The 23,032-nt window shown below is 38.4% G+C and overlaps 1 protein-coding gene across 1 annotated transcript in view; it reads right to left on the bottom strand.

The window, feature by feature from the left end:
• Positions 1 to 21,733, bottom strand: part of ERO1B (endoplasmic reticulum oxidoreductase 1 beta) — a 32,151-nt gene extending 10,418 nt beyond the window's left edge. Inside the window, exons 1-9 of the mRNA XM_050894112.1 lie at positions 21,635 to 21,733; positions 16,742 to 16,861; positions 11,516 to 11,599; positions 11,072 to 11,113; positions 6,532 to 6,614; positions 4,492 to 4,565; positions 1,746 to 1,866; positions 1,609 to 1,655; positions 446 to 457 (exon numbers count right to left, since the gene is read on the bottom strand). Of these exons, the coding sequence (XP_050750069.1) occupies positions 446 to 457; positions 1,609 to 1,655; positions 1,746 to 1,866; positions 4,492 to 4,565; positions 6,532 to 6,614; positions 11,072 to 11,113; positions 11,516 to 11,599; positions 16,742 to 16,861; positions 21,635 to 21,733 (682 nt within the window). The remainder of the gene's footprint in view (positions 1 to 445; positions 458 to 1,608; positions 1,656 to 1,745; positions 1,867 to 4,491; positions 4,566 to 6,531; positions 6,615 to 11,071; positions 11,114 to 11,515; positions 11,600 to 16,741; positions 16,862 to 21,634) is intronic.
• Positions 21,734 to 23,032: the final 1,299 nt, after the last annotated feature.

The raw sequence follows: 23,032 nt of genomic DNA, 5'->3' as shown, positions 1-23,032 counted from the left end.
TCTGTCTCACTGTAGACAGAACAAACGCTTTTTCTCCCCACTCTCTCCCGGCCTTCCCAAAATCAAGGACATTCAAGAAAGTACAGAAAAAACTGTCCGTCTTCTTTTAAGGGATCTGACATCAGTATCAATGGGGCTCTGGAGGAGACCCAAGAATCTTTTAATTTATGCATCTCCAGTTATCTCACTAATAACATTATCACAACACATATTCTGTTACAAGGATATGAACCGACAACAGAACTGTATTTTGCTCTTATCCACTCCTTCCTCCTACTCCAAATGAAAGAATTATCCCAATAAAAAATTTTCTGATCAATCATCTGCATAAAAACATAACTTTCCTGCCCTCTAAAGCAATAGCAATAAAGTGAATAAATCAGATGTCCAAAACTCTTTAATGCTTACTTCACTTCTGCAAGTCAAGCAAAATAAGATGACTTACCATCATCTCCTCCTTGGGGGGGGGGGGGGAGGAGGAAGGATAAAAAAAAAATCCATAAGCATTAAAAAGATCATTTCCACAGCAAAGTCGTAATGAAACACAAGCTTTACTACAAACACTGAAAAAGTGCAAGAAACCTTATTTAATCTACAAAAAAAATAGGCTACTTTCCATCCTCTTCCTCCTCCTCAAGACCACCTGAGACTAAACACATTATAATAATGACAGTCACTAAAAATCTGAAATGTTAGTAGCAGCTGATTTACGTATTCTTGAAAGCTATGTTTTAGCTTCAGAAAGATGGTTAGGAAGTCTTCTTCTTCAGTTCACATTATTCAACAATCTGACCAGTGTTCCTTTCTGAAATTCTGATCTCCGAGTTAAACTGCTCTTACAATTCTTTTTATTTGTGTATACCAGCAATATATTATCTCAATATTTATAATTACTAAAAGCTATCTTGATTTTCTAATGTGTGGTGATGTTTTCTAACTCATTCTATTGGCTAATAGTTAATTTTTAAGGGAAATGAGACACACTGACAGGGGAAAGCTGATTCACTTGGAACACCAGGTTACAGTTTTCAATTTAAATTTGAAAACTTAAACCCCAAGTCGTTGGCATACTTTTTTTTTTTTTTAACATTCTTGCAGATAGCTGAGCCTTCTTAAGTATCCACTCTCTCTTCAAATAATGCAATTATTTGTACATTTGTAATACACTAAACATTATGGATGGAAAAATGTACAGCTACATTACACAAGGATGACTATGAGCTAAAGTGATTAAACTAAATGCTCTAGAAAAAAAAAAACCAAGGGAAGAATACAAGAGTGCTGAAATTTTTGTTGAACTTTAACTCCTTCCCATCCACACTGGAAAATTACTGTGACACTTACTAAACAGTTTGAGATTTACTTTAGTTTTCACATTAGCTCCCCTGACATTAACAACCCTATTCATATGCATAAGATTAAGCATGTATGTAATCAAGTATCACAAACCTTAGTCTAAATATTGAAAATGGACAGCTACTTCTACAGAGGAAATTAAAAAAGCAGAAAGCACACCTACAGACTGAAGATTACTATTTGTATCACGTGTACTGGATTAGTCACTATGTTAAAAGAACTGCATTAGAAAATAAAATAGGCAAGACCCACCCCTACTAGGTGCCAGTGGATTTAAAGGACGATATACAGATCGAGGCCTAGAAAATAAGATAGAAAACACAAAAATCAATTTTAAGCTAAATTGAAGCGCAAGTATAAGAAATAGGCTTCCTCTCCTTCCCAATTACTTGAAGCAGTTTTCTTCATAGATGCTGTTCCACACTCTCCAAGCAGAAGGCCCCTTGTATCCAGTGTAACGTTCTGGATTCAGCAGCAAATCCACATACTGTGCATCTGGAGATCTCTCATCTAAATAGGAAACCTTTTGTTACATATTCTAACTGATCAGTCAAAAAAGATTTAATTTAAAAAAAGAGTCACATAGAATTAAATATAAGTAAGAGGTCTCATATAATACTATTCTGTCTTCCAGTTGGATTATAAATGCCTTGTACATAAAAATACAGCAATATACACACTAAATAGAAAGCTCCAAAGTATATAATTTATTCCAAGGTTCCGTGTGGCCATAATTTCTACAACGTCTGAACACCTTCTATGTGGCTTCTTGAACTCCACCATAAACACTTGTCATGCAATGTGTTCTCTCACCCTATGCTAAGATATAAACAGTGTTGTGTTTAAATGGGCTTCAAATTCAGGGTTTATTTGTCCGGCAGTATTTGGTTGGGAGGGTTGCTTTTTTGAAATGGGTATACTGCTATAGGGGCTTCTTAATAAAGACAAGGTCAAAGAATTGCATCTTGTGGTTGGTACATATTGTATATTGATTAGCTAAGTCCCTTTTTTCCTAGATACCCTTGTATACTGGCAGAAAGTCTGGATCACATTGCTTAATTGAACAAACTTTCAGCATATTGCAGAACGCTCTGTTGGTTATGGCAAGAAACATGTTATTTAAGCAGCATTTCAACAAGTTATACCCTCATCTCTAAAGTTCACTACAAATTCAGGCAACATATCCAAAGAAAATTGTGAAACAGTACTCTCTCTGCTTAAAAACTCCATACGAATAGAAACTTAAGCTTCAAGCTACAACCAGTAAAAACCAGGGAGAATTCCCTCCTCTTTGAAATTCTACGTCAAGAGCAACTCATGCTTAAAAAAACCCACATACAGTACAAGCCAGTAGTCCAGGGACTTATTCATAGGAATAGGCCAAGCAGTGCCACTGAGTATTTCCTCAGATGTTGAAAAAAGCCACAGAAACAGAGAGTGAAAACTGCTCTAAAAAGAAGAGATGAATCTGCATGAGCAGTTAAGCATCGCTTCAGCAGTAGTAGCAAAAACAAAGGAGAGAGACAGACACAAGACAAACAACAACACAGTGAGTGCCAGATGAGACAAAGTCAAATTACAGCTTTATTTCTTTGACAGCATGGCTAACCTAAGCAGTTCCTACACTTCCTGGTCACTTCAGGTCTCCACTTTTTCTTCTCGTTATCCACATACAACTGAGTCTGTGAGGCAGTGCAACAAGAAGATGGAAAGCTGACCTGGGTTATGAAGTTTTTTTCAGCTAGATCAATTCCCTTATCTAGTTTATCATCAAGCCCAACAAAAAGCTAGTAAAAAGTAAAACTGATGATATGGTTTTGTGCTACAGTTGAGTGAATTAAGAGCGCTCTCACCACCAGGAAGAGAACAAGAGTTTCTACCCCCTCCCAGTAGTTATTCTCTCTCACCTCTCCCTGCTCCAGCTCACAAACTCACCTGATAAGCCAGTTCATCACAACAATCTGGGAGATGGGAGGGAGATGTCAACTTACTTTCCCGCTATTCAAGTAAGCTGAATCAGCTTACCATGCAGAAAGATGCACGCCAGAGCCAGTGCAAAAAAAGCACTGGAAGAACACAGCTGGGGGCAGTACATCCTCCTTCAGCAAGGCATGATGTAAGGAGAGATGGAGGTAGAATCAGGACCTACTTAAGTTAGTATTACTTCTAAAAGAAATGCTCCTAAACTATACCTTTCCCAACTGAGTCCTCTTAAAAATGTAAGTAGACAGCTTGAAGACAGTAGCAGCTTATTGCATATACCAGTTCAGATCTACAGTAACGCTCACTGACTATTTGTTACAGAAACAGCTTATATAGAAAATTTTCACAGACAAGACGCAGCAGAAGTGCTGAAAGAGAACCGCAGCTGCTAAGTCCACTACAGCTGCTACTTTCTCAGGTGACACCAAACACTAGCCTAAAGGTAGATTTAAAACATCTTGCATTATGCCCTAAGTCTTCCTAGCATAGAAAGCTAAGGTATTTATTAAAAAGGCCTTTAGCAGTCATTCCTGAACTTGGCAATTCTCATGTTCATCTGAAAAACATTCCTTTGAGCTTTGAATGTTACAAGCAAATAAAAAGACTCACATATGTGGAGCAAAGGGAAGACACAATCTAGTGTCTTAATGTTTTAACAATAAGAAAGTCCTTACAAATAAGGGTGAATTTAGTGCAGAGATCATTTGGAAACATAGCAAGGCTGGAAGAGGAACAAACTCAGTCCAAGCATAGACAGTAGAATAGCAACAAAAATAATATAGTAGTAAGAAACTGAATCAGCTGCAAGTAATTTGTGTTATATTTGTGCTAGATGCAACTCTTCTGTGAGAAGAAGCTTTTTAGAAAAATATATGCTAACCCCCTCCCCATTTACCTTCTTTTTTATTTCCATAAAGATCTCCTGTTCACTATACTAACAAGAGGTAACAGTGAATGTGCACTGTGTAGACTACCAAATGCTCCTTGTAAAAAATTGCATTCTTTGCCTGTGAGATATGAACTGTCACATCTCCATTTAGCACAAAATTAAAACTTTTTAAAAATGGTTATTTGCAGAGAAACTATAATCTTTTGTGTTTTTTAAGAGACAGCAAATAAAACAAACACTCTGATAAAGCTTAAACATTTTACCATCAAGTTCACAAAAATGATCCTGTGAATCATCGTATCTTGCCCAGTCAATGAAAGCCTCCTTACTTTGGTTACTGAGGGGAAAAAAATACATTTGATTTTAAACTTTTAAATAAACAACATCAATAAGAGCTACCAAAAGAAATACAATCCACATATAGTAGTTAACTTGGAAATGAATTCTGAATTACTGTATCTGAAAATTGAGACTATATGGAGTTACCGCTCGTTAGCTGCACAGAAATTCAAGCAGGCATCAACTGCAATACTTTAAAAAGTCATCTTAATGTCAGACAGCAAGAAAGATTTCACCATCATTATTTGAACAAACTGTGCAGCGGCAGTGACTTCTCTTCCTTCAGTAAGAGCTTGGTAAAATACTTTCATAGGATACATTTTTAACACTTTTCAAAGTACTATTTAGCAGCTATCACTTCAGGGGGTGGGGGGAGAATCATCATATTTTCATAACCTTTCAATGAGATGTACAATAGTTAGCCTTGCTTTTTAGTGGGAGACTGGATGTCTAAACGTTCCTTCCAAGCTGAAGTACTCTATGATTTGTCTTAAGTCTTTTAAATAATAATGGTATTCTACTCACCCTAGCATTTTCAAAGATGTACTGTACCAAGTACTTTGAAGTTCCCACACTATGAAACACAAACAGTGCCAAAAGCCGAATGCTTTCTTCTACACATATGTGCGGCACAGAACTACTGATGCCACACTACTGACAGCAAAACATAAGCAAAGTTAAGACTGGGAATTCTGCTCCAGGGTGCAGTGAAGCACCTTGAAATAATGAAAACAACCTATTCCGTTTGATCAAATTAGTACTGGCTCAATTCTACAAACACAGGCAATTCTATAACAAGATACATTTCTAACCTTCTGCTAGATCACAATAGGAGACTTTATACTTGGCATTAGGTGAGGAACTTATCCAGTAATTACTAGCAGGCAAGATTTGATAATCACAAGAAATACAGCTGATAACAGAAAATAACCCAAAACCATGAGGATGATGCACTGCTAGGTAGAGAACACAGAGGTTTGCCTACAAAGCACAAACTCTTTCTGCACTTGCAGGATCCATTACCTGCCCTCTCCCAACTTTAATTGTCTATCCTACTCTCACAACAGGCATTCTCTTTAGCTCTCCATATGTGTACTCAATCTCATATTCTTCTGCCCTACAGCAGTGGAAGAAAGTTAATAGTTTCTTATTTCCCCTAAAAAACCCTCGGATAAGGGCTCTACCCAGTTTGGTTTAAAAAACCGCACACCAGGCAAAAGCAGTTGCTTTTTCATGGCAGTCCCATTTTGTCAGATGACAGGAAGGAGTTTCAACATCTCTATCAGGTAGAACTGCTGAAATCTGTGGCCAAAGACACCCCACCTCTCCATCAACAGTGAAGAATCGATTTTTCTATTTCTACTTTTTAAAGGTGGGCAACCTAGTAGAACAAAAGTTTTTCTAAGTGCTGTTCCACATACTTTCCTACTCAGGGGCAACACCATCCTGCAGAATTCCTCCCACCCAACCTTGACTGTGCCATGCAATAAGCAAGATCAGGGAATTGATCCAAGCTAAAAATAACTTTGCCAACAACAAAAGTAACTCACAAGCTCCCTGATCTGGTTCACTGAATGATCACAAACAGGCACATCAGTGTAACAGAGGGACGGAGCTGGACAGAATCCCTTAATCCAGCACCGTCATCAAGAAAAAAGACTGATACTGGTAAAAAGCAGAAAAAAGGTGGGTCTATTTGCAAGTTCCCTCCAACTCTTGATGTAAGATACCTCTTTCAAATAATATCAAAGTGTAATTTAAAAAAAAAACAAACCAAACAAAACCAGTCTACTTATCACTTAACACCTTTACCTTCAGATGTTCTTGCATCATTTCACATTTACCTTCTAATGGGCTATGGAAAGAATGAAGAACAAAAACCAGCACATCGCAAAAACAAGACAGACAAAATGAAATGCTCCTTTATTACTATTTTTGTATTATTGTTGTAAATCACAGCATACCTTAAGGTACTGTTAACTGCTCCCAGTTTGTTAGCTTGCTCACAGTCTTCCAATTCTTTGGAATTATTTGCCACTTTTGAATACTGTAAGAAAGTTCATATTTAATATACAAATGAATTACCTAAAATTCTCTGAGAACAGGTGCTGTGAAAGGTATTTCTAGCTTTAGCAGTGAATTGGCTAGTATCAGGGAAAATTCTCAGATTCTAGAAGCAGTAAGTAATTCTGGAACATTTCTTATTTCTATTTTTCTTCACTTAATTTCATTAAGCCAATTTCCCTCTGTGGATTTAACTACCACAGAAAACTCAGCTAAATATGTCAAAATGTTGTTTGTTTTGCCCTTTTGTTTGTTTGTTTGTTTAAATTAAATGGAGTTCTGAAGTGTTTCAGATACTTATTTACATTCTTGTAAAAGGACCTTGGAAGACAAGCAGTGTCATACTTATAAACATACCTTGTATTTTGCAAGCATAATCATACCCCAAGTTTCATCGATCATTTCAGTAGGAAAATGTATCAGTTTTGGCCATTTTCCCCTCATGTTTCATTTAATCCTATTCATTGGCATGGTTTACACATGCACAGGTCTGGAAGAGAAGCTTTTCAAGCTGAACTCAAATTTTGATTATTTTAAAGCCAGAATGGAAGTATTTAAGCTGAACTCTGATTCTACAGTATTTTTAAAAAAAGTAATCCACTAAAATAGACTTACTATTAGAACACTTCTAAGGAAAACATTTGAAGAATTAAAGATTAAATTCCACTATTCTACAATAATATGGTTACGTCAGCAGGGAATTTGTTAAGTCTGTCAGCTTAAAGCTCAAGAAATCCTTCTAACTGTTTTGAAACACAATAGATAGTATCAGTGCTCTCTTAAAAGATAAACAAACCCAATTTCCTCTTTTTGGGGGTTTTTGGGTTGAGGTTTTTGTGTGTATGTGTGTGTTTTCTTGTTTTCTTTTGCAGACTCAGCCTTAGGTTTACACAGATTTCTACCTTATCACAGTCCTTAAGAAATACAGAAAATGATTTAATGTTAAATAACTGATAGCTTATATGAAGCTAAATTGCTGGCTTCTCTTCACTTCAGGTCACATACATACTGACATGAAGGATTACTATCCAAAACCAGCTCAAAATAAAAATGTAAGCTAAAGGCTTTGGGTCAACCCTTCAGAAATAGCAAACAATAATAATTTGATAAATTTTAAAAGAAAGAATAGTTCATTTCTGAGGACAGACTTGTGGTCAAGATGCCAGAGGCAAAGTACCATGACAATACATATCACAATACTTCTCAAAAAAAGAAAGGATTTAATTAAAACTGTTCAGATGAGTAAGCAAGATGACTTGCTTTAAAAATGCATTTGCCAGAACCAATACAAGGAAAAATAGCAGAACCTACTGAAGACCAGACAAGTGAAGGAAAAACCCAAATAATTTAAACCTTGTTAGGGGCCTTGCCCATACCAAATATTTACTCTAGAAGGAACTTCTCACTCAATTTTCTTGGATTTGCCAGGTGTGTGGGCTCATTCTTTAGCATCCTATGGATGTTAAATGAAAAAATCTGAACAAGGAATGGATCTGACCTAGAATGAAACAGATACTGCTGATGAAATAACATACTGAGATGCTGAAGTAAACATTCTGCATGTCTAGAGCTGCAAACCAATCCCTACCCTGAAGTGAAAAAAAATACTGCCAAGAATATAATCCTAAATTTAAGGTTTCAAACAGAATGAACATTCAAATCTCAAAACGTGTTTCCAGGCTTCACTATTCTCCAGTGTTTAACAGCAACAGCTATTGGATCAGTGCTCTGTGACCACTGACTATATCAGGACAAAGTATCTGTTCCTGCCAAAGCAGAATCTCGTAAGAGCAGTTTCTGGAAGAAAACAGAAAAGAGGTGGGCAGGAAGCAAAATATTAAGTTAAATGTTGTAACCTTGAGTTACTGCATCCTGTCCCTTGCTTCAAAGATTAATAGAGCAGCTGTCATGACAGTTCTTTAATGTCTAGCCCCCCAAAATGTGTTCACCACTCAAATGAAACAGGACTACAGAAAGGGAAACAACTTTGTGCCTCTCCAGCACCATTTCAAAAAGCTTGTGTTGGTGCCAAGAATTAAAAAGAGATCCTCTATTGCTAACTGCACTTCTGTGGGGAAGCTGTGCAAGTGTAACCCTGGTCGTTGTGGCTACATGAGCTTTCAAAAGAACTGTTCTCTCTATGGTTCAGCAAACAAACAAAAAAATCCCACACGAAAGCCTAAACAAAGCTAGAAGTTTACAAGCTCATCTACGTTAGGAGAGAAGGGCAATAGAAACTGCACAGAAGCCAAGCACTTAGACCACAGAAAACTTCTCCACAGGATTCTACTCTATCTACTCAAGAGATTATAGCTCTCATTATTAAAAAGATGCTTTTGGTTGTTTTCACCTTTCCAAGGCAGACACTATCAGGATGAAAGAGAGAAACAGGACATGTATGTCCCCAGAGGAAAAACATCTTTTTTTTTTTTAAACCAATACTTTAAGGTAATCCACAAGATGCCGGACTTTCCCAAATGGACGAAGCACAGGCTAACACCACAGTACTTGCATAGTCCTTGAAACAAAACATTCATACTAAGATGAGTTTGATGTTTCCTTAAAAGGGATATTAAATGAGATTGTCAATTTTTAACTGGCTCCAAGAAAGATCTTTAACTGAATCATCAGAAGTAAGAAAATGGTGTAGGTAAAATTTAGGTCAGTCCTGACAATTTTCCTGCAGAAATATTTCGTTTTCTACTAGAGAAGCAGCAGTTATTAGTGTCTTTGTTCTACTACAGATTAAAGGTGCAGAACTGGCCAACTTTCACTACTGCAGCTGGTTGCAACAAGCTACAAGGCAATTCAAAGGAAACAACTGTAGCAAATATACCAGCAAATGTTAGCTTCCCAAAGAAGCTATCCCAGTTTCTTTATTGTGGTGAAAGCAAAAGGTGGCTGATTTTTCACTTCCAAAGCCCAATTCAATACGCTTATGTGAAGTATCTTAAGAACAGCATACTCTTTGGCTACTAATTAACATCTTACTTATGGCTCTCAAGATTAATCAGTCAGGAAGCTCAAATGCCTACTACAAGAATCCTTTCTAAAACAGTCTTTAAAGTCTTAAAATGCCTCTTTAGGAGGCATTATGGTATTCGAAGAGTCAGTTTCTCTACAATCAAGCTTGGAAGAGAACAGTCAATGAAAAAGAGAACTGGCAACAGATTATCCAGCTAAAACTCAATATCTTCTGTGCAGAGATAGTGCCAAAGTTTCCCCAGAATAACTACTGCTGCTTGTGCTGAAACAGTGAATGACTAACATTTAAGTCATGGCACTGAGAAAGATGTTTCTTCTCTGATCACCAGAAGCCTTTAAATGAAGAGGCACACTTTACTTCAGAGTGAGCTTAACAATACATGTATAAACAGGAGGCAAGACTTCCTCTTGAGCTAAAGCTCGGACAGACTTGCCTGCACTGTTCACGACAGCAGGACACAGAAGTCATCAATTCACAATGAAATACTCCTCTCTGCTATCTTTGGTAATCTTTCTTGGCATAACGTCTAAACCTAATGCCAATGGTCATTTATGATATGGTGAACTACACTCAGGTGAGGCAAGCAGCAACTATGGCTGCCCAGTGAGGTGGAAAGTACTGGGGAGGATGGAGATATGATAATTAAGCAAGAGTAAGTATGAGTCTACAACATCGCCAAGGCACTCAACAAGAAGATCTCTCATTTGGGCACCATTATCCCACCAACTGCTAAAATCCTTATCCTTGGGCACTGTGTTTGGGATTTGGGGGTGGAGGAGGGTTGTTCATCTTTCTGCTCTGACCTCTTTTCTAGGTGTATATACCCTCTTCACTTTTTTGGCTTTGCTGAGATCACTTGGTGATCTAGAAAGGATGGCTTGGAGAGAAGCAAGCAAAAGCCAACAGCACAGACTGACTACATAAGCTTGCACTGACCACTTCAGCCTAAATTGTCTTTAGACTAATGACCAAATCATCTTTAGACTTACGACCTGCTCAAGATTAGATATGGCAAAACTACATGTAATTGTTCAGGTTCTTTTAATATTAGAGGTTGTGGTTATACATGAGTCTTGCAAAACACTGCACTGCTACTGCATCTGTGCATCTTAGCCTATGGCTTTATAGGAGGTGGTCTGTACTCAAATATGAACAAAGAATTTTGCATCAGGCATTCTGTGGCCATGTACTGCTGTCCCTGATCATTCATTGATTCGGTCTGCACCAGCTCGCAAGCTACGACAGACTCAGAATGACACGACAGTGCCGGCTATGTCAGAAACACTATTATACATAAAAGTAAAAATGTAAAGCCACATAACTGATCAGTTACGTTAACAATTTCATCACTATACTAAGACTGAAGGTTTGTAATAAAAAGTCAAACAGCTACTGTAATGTTAAGATTAAAAAAAAAAAATCAGAAAGAACTTAGAAAACAAATGACTACTTACTTTATTAGAGCTCCCAGCCTTAATTCCAACAGGTATTTTGCTCTAAAACCAAAAAATAAATCACAGTTTTTACACTGTTCATAGAAATGATTATGCTTGATTAAAATCTACAAATTAAATATCATTCCTACAGAGGTAAAAGCAAACTTGTTTCTAAATAATTAACTTGCTCCTTTACCTTCTCAACATGTTATAGCCAAAACAGTGCTAGAGCTTAGAAGAGACTTATTCTTAAAGTTATTTGTTTTATCGGTAAAATGACTAAGACCTTAAAATACTTTGGTTGTATTTCTGCTTTTGAAATGGAAAATAATTTTATTGTCACTCTTTTATTTAAATTTAAGTTCTCATTAGTAAATATTGTTAGTATAGTATTAGTCACTGCAAATTAGCAACCTTTTTAACCAAATAAACTTTTTCGATTTTATATTATTTGATCCATACCTCAGGACAAGGCTCTACATGACAATCTTTGATAGAACAATGGCCATCATCAGCCCAAAATGGGCATGGTCTCTTCAGATTGACCTAAACATACAAAACCAAAAGTTTACAATCAACACTTACATAAGGCAACTTTAAAAAAGAAAGAGCTCTCAGTATCAGGAAATCCCTTCAAATTAAAGGAGAAGATACAAGAAAAAAGGGTTAAATTTAGCACTTTAAGTTTGGGGGGTTTTGTGGGGGTTTGGCTGGTTGGTTTCTTTTAACTAATCTCCCTCTGAGTATATAAGCTAAAGCTTGCTGCAGTGGAATTGTTAGTGATAACAGTCTCCAGTGGACACAAACACATAGTATATTAAAGCACAAATTAAATCTCTCACCACTAATATAACTTCAAAGCAGTAAATAAACTACTAAAAAGAAGGCAAATCAGACACATGCAGCTCTACAATGGTTGCACTTACAATCAGTGGTACTATACTGATCAAGAAAATATATTTGATGGAGGACAGACTAGTGCACAAGTTTACTAATTCAAGTAAGTGCTTGGATGATTTCAGATTTCAAGCAATAAAACCAGGCAATCATTACTACATATCATAGCTAGTCAAGGAAGAATGAGTATCATAATGGCCTCACATTAGAGAGCTGATATAGCACAAATATAAATAATGAAGAGAAACCACTTCAGAAACATTACCAGCAAATCCTGTGACGATTAGTGCTCCTATTTGTCATGAAATAGCACAATAAAGGCAGGGAGTACCACATGTATTAGTATATACTACATGGCAAGAGATTCAAACACTTTACTACACTTCACTTGGATTGTCAATGTGAAAGTCATTGATTAAAAAAAACAAAAAAACAACCCCCCTCAGCTTTCCTTTACATTAGCCTTAAACATACTAACAACGATTAGTGATAAAAAACACTTCGACCTCATCACTCCTAAACTGAAGACTACAGAGTAAAGGTTTTCCTGTATGATCAACTAGAAACACTGCAGAAGTACACCATCTTTGAAATCCAACATTACAAATAAAATACAAAGCATTTATCGTCAGTAGCAACCACTATTTTCCAGATAAAAAGTCAGTTTTAAAACTTTCAAAGTAAAAAAAAAATCAAAACACAAAAACCAAAAATTACTTCTATTCTTTTACTTTGTTTTCCATTAGCACAATTTGTATTAGTTTTCTTCAGCTGATAAATACTATTCATGAAGATATTCAACTGAAGTCACTACTTATATCCAACAAACTACATCTTGAATGATTTGATGTATCACTTCTTATTTGAAACTGTTGCAGACATTGAATTTGATTCTGTAGTCAGAAACAGCAAAAGTTCTATAAAATGCACTGTAAAATTAAGCCTAATACCCCAAGGATGGCATCAGCCCCTAGAGCAGTTTCAACACAAAAATTTAAGAATTATAAATGTGCTTATAAAAATTATTTAAATCTAGAAATCTTAAGTCAGAAAAGTAATCCTTATGCTAGCTTATGGAAAAAAATACATACAAGCTGTATAGTAAATTAATAGTCACACATTATACAGAACATTACTCTTGCTATACCTAATAGGTTAAAAGATGGAGACTAAACACTTCATCAATTTAGTCTTCAGAAAACCATGTTTTCCCCTTATATGTAGGAACATTTTTCTAATTCATGTAATTTATATCCTATACTTTCACTTTACATAAGGAGAAACACAGACAGGAAACAAAGCTTACTCATCTAGTACAGTAGTGCCAGAGCAGCCCTTTAGGGACAGAACTGGCAACTGAACTCTAAATCCCATGCTCTGATGAACTTGGAGTCCACTGCATGTGCTACCTGAAAGGTTCCTGCTATGATAAAAGAAACACACTACTCAATCTTTTAATTTGGAGAAAAACTGAAATCACTGAGCTGTCTTGAACAATTATTCCATTAAAAAAACCTTTATGCTTTGAACATATTTAACTGGCAGAGTACATTTACACTGGATCAGCGATTTGCTTTAAGTGGCTTGTTTTTTGGGGGGAATACAGTAATAGAAGCCCAATGGCTACATTTACTGAATTGTCAAACCAGAGCCTCAGCAATAAAAAAATGAATCACATTCAATTTTTTTCCCCAGCATTATACATAATATACTAAGCATAAGGAAAACTAGATTAATATGCCTCTGATACAAAGCAGGCACAATATGAAGAATCTGAGATGAATTATAGCCAGATTTTACTCTTCTTCCAGTCTATTCTCTTAATTTCGAGAGCTACGAAAAATCAAAACTATGTACCAGAAATAAAGAAACAACCTTTAATGCTTGAAGGATAAATTGTTCTATGGCACTACGTACCCAACTTAAAGCAAAACAAAAAGAATTCCCTCTTCAAACGTTCTGTCAATACCACAAAAGATCCCCAAAGAGCAAAACTTAATGTTTGAATTGCTCAACTGCCCTTTATTATACTAAATTCCTCTACCAAACTTTTCAGCAAGTTCTTTCTGTATTTTCAAAATACGCATACAAAGTTAACTGCTATATAACATCTGAAGGAAAGACTGTTCTCCAGGTTTCCATTTTGATGTACTTATTCAGCATGACCAGGAATTATAAATTCAGCTTTAAAATGTTAGAGATTCTTCAGTCAAAAAAAACCTAACAAGACATTAAGCAGATGGTACGACTTCTGAGGAGTGATGACAACTATCTTCTAGTTACAGTTTAAGCCATGCTAGCATAGATACATTAAAAGCAGAGATTTTAGGTTGCTCCCCACCCCCCCTCAATCCACAACCACCATCCCTAGAAAAGAAAAATGCAAAATTTTAGATTTTTTTTGTACTTGTTCACTCATCTTTTTTTAAATAAAGCACAAAAAAGTGTTACATTTTGCATCACCTTCACAATAAGACCTATTATATAAAGCATGCCCCTCCCACCAATTTCTACCAAAAAAAAGACCAGCTAACATAGTTAGATTACAAGCTTCTTCAAAGTAAACTCCAACAATAAAAAATGGTAACACACTTAGGAAGATACAAGTAACTACGCAGTCACTGTTCTTACACAGATGAACATTGAAAATAAAAGAATACTGCTGTCTAAACTGCAGATTAATTCAGAAAGAACACCTGCAAATCAGGATATACTAGTCCCAGAATGATTCAAGAGCACTAAAAACCAGCGCACACACACACATTTCTGAGAAAAACTGAGGCTGTATAGTCAATCACACACTGACTATGTACAACATCCTTCTACTTTCTTCAGGGTCTGAAGTATTAGATTTCATTATTATCATTTAGAGTATTATTCAATACTTGTCACAGATTAAAAGTTAGATTCCTTATCATGAGGCTTCCATAGTTTGTGTGTTTTGATGTATAAAACTATACAGAGACAAAATTTCTTACTCCTTTTTTTCTTTCATTGAGAAGTGTTCCACTAACTATCTAGAAACCACCTAGCACAATATCAGCAAGACTTTAAAAAGAAAGTTTTCTTCAGCCTTTAAATAAAAACTAGCTAGTCCATGCAGTATTATACATTAAAGTTTGAGTTCTTTTATGGCTGTTGAACTAGTAACACAATGGGAATACTGTGACTGTAGTTACAAAAGCTCATCGTCCAAATTCCTATTACAAATTAAATTACTTCAGAGTAGGAGTGTTTTCATTCCCAGAACAAGTATACTCCCTCTATGCTTATTCAGTATTTAGCTACACTGTAGTTGACCTAGATGATCATTGCCTACCCTCACAATTTCCACATCCATCTATGTGCTTAATAGCACTTCCATGATTCTGTGCAGGGACATCAAAAAAACCTCTGTTGCTTATTCAGAGGGGAAAGGGTGAAAAACATTCTTACTTATTCAGTTTGCTTGTTCAATGCAAATTCTTCCCTGTCACAACTGGAAGTACTAAATAATGTGTGGTGGTGGGTGGACTGCACACTGGCCCTTGTAATTGCCCGTCTATTAGGAAGATCAGTATGAAAGATGAGGTAGGATTGCAACACACCATTAAAGTATGATCTGCAGAACTGCTGTTGAAATGAAGATTAGCTCTAAACTTGCAGGATGAAATTACTGTTGTATAAAACCTTGTATACCTGTTGCTCCTCTTCTTCAAATACTTTGTTTTGTATCTTTCTGTTGCCTCTGGAGAATCTAATTACCACTACTATGTGATGTATTATATCTGAAGTTGCACATATCTTGTTTCTCCTGAAAAGTGAAGTTAGAACTGTATCACGTAGCAGGAGGAGATTCAGAGTGGGTGAAGTTACACACTACTGCTTGCTTAGACTAGAAAGGGAAGATCCTAGTGCTTTTCTTCTCCTTCCTGACATTCATAACCCCATCTTGCATGAGTTTAATACTTGTCTGATTCCAGATCAGCTAGATAACTTGCTACATTCTGGAAAAAAACACCAACCAAAACCAACAACCAAACCCAAACATCCAAACTAAAAATCTACCAGGTTAAAGAGATGCATTGGCCTAAGGCACAGTCAGACAAGCCCAAGAGCTAAAAGTAGGGAAGGGGCAGGATGGTCTGCCCTAAGGGCGTGTAACCTCCTTTTTCCAGTGACAGGCAACCATCTGATTAGCTCAGTCAAAATGCAACCTCATTTTCAAGTTAAGCATATCTGAAAACAGAAGTAGCAGGCTTCAAAGTCTTATTTTGCTCATCAGATTCTAATACAGAGAAAAAAACATTTGAAGTCATAAAAAAGTGATATTACATACTACTTGAAAATTGAATATTTTTACCTATTTTTCAAAGGAATAATGGTTCTCTAGATAGCAAACACTAAAATCAGAACTAAGACAGCAACTTATAAGAAAAGGAAATCATTGCAATATTTCCATTTCAAATTATGCACATTTCTTAGGAGATAAGTACTGCACGCTGTCAGAAAGTTGCTAATATACAATCCTTTTCTAGACGCAGCAGTACAAAGATACTATCTTCAAAATTACCACTTATCAGTTGAATGAAAGCAGTCATGATTTACTGTCACTGACTCCAGGATTAACACAGCAAACACGACTTATTGCCAACATAACTGTCAGGGACTGAAAACCTGCTACAACCAAATTAAAGAGCTGCGGGCTTCTAAAAGACAACTTAATATAGAAAAGTTGATTTGATATGTAGTCCTCCCTATATTTTCTGGATTTTATTTAAATTATTCAGGAAAATACCATTCTAATTGTACCTTGTAATATCTGAAGTAATCACGTTCTTGCAGTTTCTGTATTTTGGGGAAGATCTTGAAAGTATTGAAGTCATCGATGCTTTCTATGTCACATAAACAATCATCTAGGACTCCTGTAAGCTATTGAAAAATACACAAAAATTTATTTTTAATCAAGAAATGCAATATTAACTACAGAAAAATCCTCTACAGAGAAAAAGATGGCAGTCAAAAGAAATACTAGTGAAATGCAGTTCCATAGCAAATAATTTACTTCTCATCATTAAAATATTTACACACTCAGAATTAGAAAATAACAGACCTTAGCACTTTTTTTGAGCTTAAGTCCACCTCCAAATGCAATGCTGAATCAATGTTAGCCAGATTAACACTTTCAGCCCTGAAATTTGTTAACAGATTCAGCATATAGAACTTTCTGCAGAATGAGCAGCAAGATTTTCCAAACTATGAACACATGGTATATTAGCACATCAGAGCTGCATACCAAGTATTCTCCTACCAAACGCTCATTAGTTGAATCACCTAAAAAAACCCACAATCATGCATTGTCATCTTATAATTCTCCTCAAGGTGTAAGAACACTTTCCAGCTAGTTTCTTTAGAGGCATGGGAGAAAGGGGAATAGGTACTTTTGTGCCCAAGAAGTTAGTAACTTCACATTTAAATTCTACAAATAAATACTAGGAAAACCAGGTGCAGGCACCTATATTGTAAGGCCGTAAACCTATTGTTAAACTAAGTCCCAACTTTCAGGGCTCATCCCTCTTCTTGTGCCAGGACAGCAAGCTGGTTCAAGGTAATGCACTAGCTTAAGAACACTTCTACGAAAAGGAGTGCACACAAGTGCAGAAGCACTACTGCCAGCACAGGAGAGGAAGGCAGGACTGTGCAAGCAGCAGAGAGGACAGGCCCAACTAACTTAGTAGACTAAGCTACGGCAACGCTTTTGCTGAGACCCTGACAGTGTCTTAGTGAAAGGCAGAAACACTGAAAGTGTGAATCTATGAACACTTGTATGATAAATTTCATTAAATCTAAACTAACTACTCCTAAGCATACCTTCTTAAACAACTACAAACATGTTTGAAAGGCCTTTCAAACGTAAGTTTGAAGGCTTTAGACCATATCTAAAGGAATGGAACCAAACACTACTGTTAATTACTACTATTCTTCAGCTAGACAGGAAATTCATCGACATACATGATGGCCTACAAAGCACATAAAATAGGAAAGCCCACACGTCTTGTATCTTGCATGGGCTTAGAAGAACTTCTAACTATTAAAAGGTTATGTGCAAAAGGAGACAAAAAACATTTTGTGGCTTTTTTTTTCTCCACAGATTTCACATAGATGAGATCATGAAATCATCTAATCTGTTTTATGCATGATAAATCACTCCACTACTTTACAGAACAGATACCCTTATATAACCGAGCTTGATGTAAAAGAGTCACTAGAAACCGAATTGTAGGCTTCTGCTCCTTTATGAAGCATAAAGGAGGCCTGGAAAATGGATCTCCCCCAACCCTCTCTGTGAGAATAAAGAAGTGAGGGTATGGCAAAAAAGCATTTAAGTAGAAAATTCACCTTACGTAGATCCTACTTTTCCTGAGGCACTAAATAGGCTGTCACAATTCTGCAAAGTAGATATAGCAATTAAGTAAAACTCATTTAAGGGAAGTTACTGTACCCGAAGTCTTCCATGCTGTTATGCTTGCCTTGTTAATGTTATCTAACTTCAAAACTGGGTGAATAGCTATGAAAGAGCCTATGTGCAATTACAGGTTTTTCACAAAGCCAAAAAAAGCTCATAGCCCACATGACTGCCAATTTCAAAGTCAGAAGACAAAACTTGTTATTATTGATACTTACAGAAATGGAACCCCCATGCATTTTAATCTATAATGATTTCATTAAAAATTTCAAATTTTCTTATTGGTCACACATAGGCAGAAATTATTTTTGCAGTCTTTACAGGTAACACCATACCACAAAACAAACAGCAGTACATTTCATTATAACATAAAAAGGCAAAAAGATAACTCTGAACATTTTGCTCAAATATTATTAAACTGTATAGACAAGATAAACCTTATGTGAAGAGCAATAATTTATTAAGCTGAAAGCAGTAGTAAAGATCCTAGAAATTTTCTTTGGACTCAGAAGATAAAGAGTAAGAAACTATTTTGATGACTACCTCATGAAGCTATCCACTGCTTACAAAAATATTTTTACCATCTATGCAAAACTGAAAATGCTTTTTCAGGGGAAAATGTTCCAAATAAACATGCAGTAGTTACACTCAGTGTCAAATCCCATGGAAAAATAAAAAGCTGCAGTCTTGTTATTCAACTAAGATGGCAAACTAATGCAGGTCACACCTTTGCCAGACATCTCCAATAAAATCTCGATTCTAAGAACATCTTTCAAAATGCAGCACAGTTTACTTAGAACATTACGAAGTTTCAGAAATAAACCCTCCCCAAAAACTAGAACTGGTCTAAGAAATTATTAAGAGAAAAATTAATTTAGAGTAACAAGAGCAAGCAAACAAAATTCTCCATTTCTTTCTCACAACTTTTTCAAAACTGGAACCATTAGTTCCCTGTATACATAAAATAGCAAAATCAATGTTTCCTTGGAAGGCATGCTCTAAAATTAAACTACGCTATATCTGTACCAAACCACAATTTATAAAATGGTTTGACAGCACATATGAAACACCAATACTGCACATCAGTGGAGTAAGTTCATAGCACACTAATACAACACACTAATACACACAGGCTTCAAGTACCCCAGTAAAGAGTTTTTTTATTAGTCCAGGTGTAGTCTTCAGTGCTCTCACTTGTGTAATGATGGAACACTCTAAGAACATTCAGAAAATGGTTTCATTTTTGTCGACACCTGGATCTTCCAGTGAATTCTTTTTTAAATTGGAGACATCAAAGTAAGAGCAGTGTATTACACAGTTAAAATTACGTATTGCAAGACCTACTTTGGTATTCACACAATTGGTATTTTGCCTTTTTTTAATTGAACTATACTAGTTAACTTAGTCCACAAATACAGAGGCAAACTGTACTGTAAGTTATCACAACTTTTATTACAGTGGCCAAGTACCAAGCTTTCTTTTAATCTGTTAATTACTTTGCACTCTACGATAAACTCTAAAAGTATTAGCCTACTATAATCTGTGTTCAAGAAGTTGTCTGACATTGAATAGCTGCTATTTCTTCTATATTTCCAATATGCTTATCAAAGTATTTCCATATATTGTCAAACCTAGTTTAGTTCTTGTACAGATATCAGAGCTGTACTGGAGATGTTAAACTTCTAATTTATCTTCTCCAAGATAAATCAACCTTTCAGAAGAAAAGGTCAATGTCCAACCTGCATCAATTTCTCCTTATGAAATCTGGAAAGAGAAATGTATGCAGCACTTGAACATTAAGAAAAACCTGAATAAATGCATATACTAACAAGCAGTTTATTCATACAAACAACCTTATTAGTGTTATCAGGTTGTTGTACTTTAATTGCTTCAACAATTAGAAGTTCACCTGAGATGCCTTGTTTTGTTCCTTCATGTTTAACTTTACCATAGCTGCAGAATGAGAGAAAAGCTATAGGTAACATGACTCCAAGAACTAATGGCTAGCTTATCTTTTCCCTGTGCAAGTCAAACTCTAGGTATTTAAACTCTGAATACAATATGCTAACAATTTTATGAAACAGCAAGAACCAGTCTCTCTGCCAAGCGTCATAAGAAAACCATGCCAGTTTGTTAATGGCTTCTTTAAGAATCCCAATTCAATTAGCATTTAGTTACGTTAAAATGGCTACTAAAAGAATGGGGTTTTAAACCTGAGAAAACCTCAACTTAGAACAAAAAAACCCTGCAATAAAAGCTATCTATGCTAGACTACTCTAGTCACTGCCTTGGATGGTCACTTACAATATAGCATGTTATACAAAGCAGAAATTTAGAGAATATAAGAAAAATAATAATCAGACAGAAGACAAACTTTGCTCCACGTAGACATTATATTTCCATATAAACTCACTCTAATGTCTTTGGTCCAGCTGAAATCCTTCCCTACTTGACACCAGCTGTTATTTCAGTCACGGTCATACTGCTGATGAATACCAAACTCGCAACTACAGACACTTGTCCTTCCGAAGCTGTGAAGGCAGTTTACAGAAAGAAGGAGCATTCTCATCCTTCTCTGTAATGTGGGCAAACAGACACGACCTAAACACAAGCCAAGCCCGGGCACTGATATTACCATTCGAACATATGGCTTCTCATCAACTTCATAAGGACATCGAAGTTTCTGCCTAAAGCCAAGGGTACCATCCAAGCCAGAGCTCCTCAACACAACATCCCACAAACAGCAAGCAGTGTTACCTGGACTAAACAACTCCTCTGCGTAGCTGGACCGTTATGTTATATAAGGGTACTACCAGTGGTTCACAGGTCAACCAACTTCTCCCCTCACTGTAGCAGCGGGGCCCCATAGACCGGAGGCACCCAACCGCCTGGCCCCGGGCTGGATCCCAGCAAGCAGCAACCGCAGCGTATCGAATAGGAAGGACGTGGGCTACAGACCTCAGCGAGGGATCCCCAGACTTCTCCGCCGGGGAGGCTGCACAAGACACGGCCCGAAGCCGCCCTCTCCCCCACGACCCTCCGAAGCGCCCTCACCGCCTCCTCCAGCCCGCGACAGGGAGGACCTCTGCTCTCCTTCCCCTCAGGCAGGGGTCTGCAGCCCTACCTAAAGCCGGTGGGGCATCCCTGCCCGGCCACTCTCTCTTCCCTCCCTCCCCACGCCCCCCGCCCCCGCCATGAGGGGACTCTACCGCATCGCCCCATCCGCCGCTGGTTCCTACCTGGGCCTCCGCTGTCAGGACGCAGCTGAGCACCGCCAGCAGCCGCGCTGCCAACCGTGCCCTCGCCGCTGTGCCCTGGACGGCACCGCCGCCGCTCATGCTGCTGCTGCCGCTGCCGCTCCGCCCGCCGCGGCTGACGGGGGAGGGCGACCCTCGCCCCGCCGCGCAGCAGCAGCCGCCGCCGCCACAGGAAGCAGACGGACGAACCGAGAGGAGGCGGCGGCGGCAGCGTCTCCTCCCGGCGCGGCCGCTCCTGCCTGCGGCGGGAGCCGTCGGGCGGGGGCGCCGCGCTCACCTCAGCCCGCCCGCCCGCGCGCTGCCGCCGCCACAGCACCGATACGCGCGCACACGCTCCTCTCGCGCAGCCGCCGCCGCCACCCGCCAGCCCAAGCGCCCGCTCCTCCGGCAGCCGCGCGGCACCCCGGGAAGTGTAGTCCACACGCGCGCGCAAGCCCCGACGCGGCAGGTCTGGGGCGGGGCACGGCGCGGCGCCCAATCGGAGAGGACCACGCGCGCCTCCAAAACAAGCGGCGAGTGAGGGGGCTGCTGGGCGCGTGCGCGCCACGGGGCGGGGGGAGGGGGAGGGGAAGGGGAACACCGTACCGGCGCGCCGCGCGCGGGTAGGCACGAGACGCCTGAGGGGAGGCGCAAGCGGGGCGGTGGCGGCGAAGGGCGCCGTCCCGCGGGGGGTGTCACTAGTGCGGCCGCTGCCGGTGACGTGGGGCGGCACGCGTTGGGGCCGCGCTAGCCCCGCGCTACTTGATTGCATTAGGCAGCGCCGCAGATTCCCCCCCCCCCGCCCCGCTGTTGGGCAGGAGGGGGCCGTTGCCGGGACGCTGAAATGTCCGGTGTTTACCGGCGCCCGCGTCCAGCCTTCGGCCGGGTGTCTCACAGAGATAAACAGTACTTGCCGAGACTTCTCGTCTTCCTGGTGCTGGGAAGCGCCCTAGAGGTGAATTGTGCTGAGTGCTTAGAAGTGGCTTTTTTTCTTTCAGGTTAAACTGCCCATTTCTCTCAGTACAGTTTCTTTTATGAGAAGCTATTTATATGATGATGGGCACACCTAATTTTTTTTTTTTTTAACTGCAAGAAGTACAGGAAGATAGGGAATACGGCTTTGCCTTTGATTGTCTTACCTGTTCCCTTTGAGAGCAAGGCTGAAAATTAATGGAAAAGCTATAGACTCCATGCACTGGCCTTTTTTTTTTTTTTTCTTTTAGTTGTAAACGCCCCCCCCTCGCCATTTTTTTTCAGTGGAGGCACAGGCTACTGTGTAGCAAATTGAAGCCTACAAGGCGAGAAGAAGATGCTTTCGAGATGTGGTTTCACGTTACAGCTAAGATAATGAAATACTGAGTTGTGTGGAAAGAGGCAGTCCTATTTCTCCCTCTCTTCCCT

Source organism: Gymnogyps californianus, chromosome 3 (assembly GCF_018139145.2).
Source record: "Gymnogyps californianus isolate 813 chromosome 3, ASM1813914v2, whole genome shotgun sequence".
NCBI lineage: Eukaryota > Metazoa > Chordata > Aves > Accipitriformes > Cathartidae > Gymnogyps > Gymnogyps californianus.
This window is presented reverse-complemented; position numbering and strand designations above follow the sequence as displayed.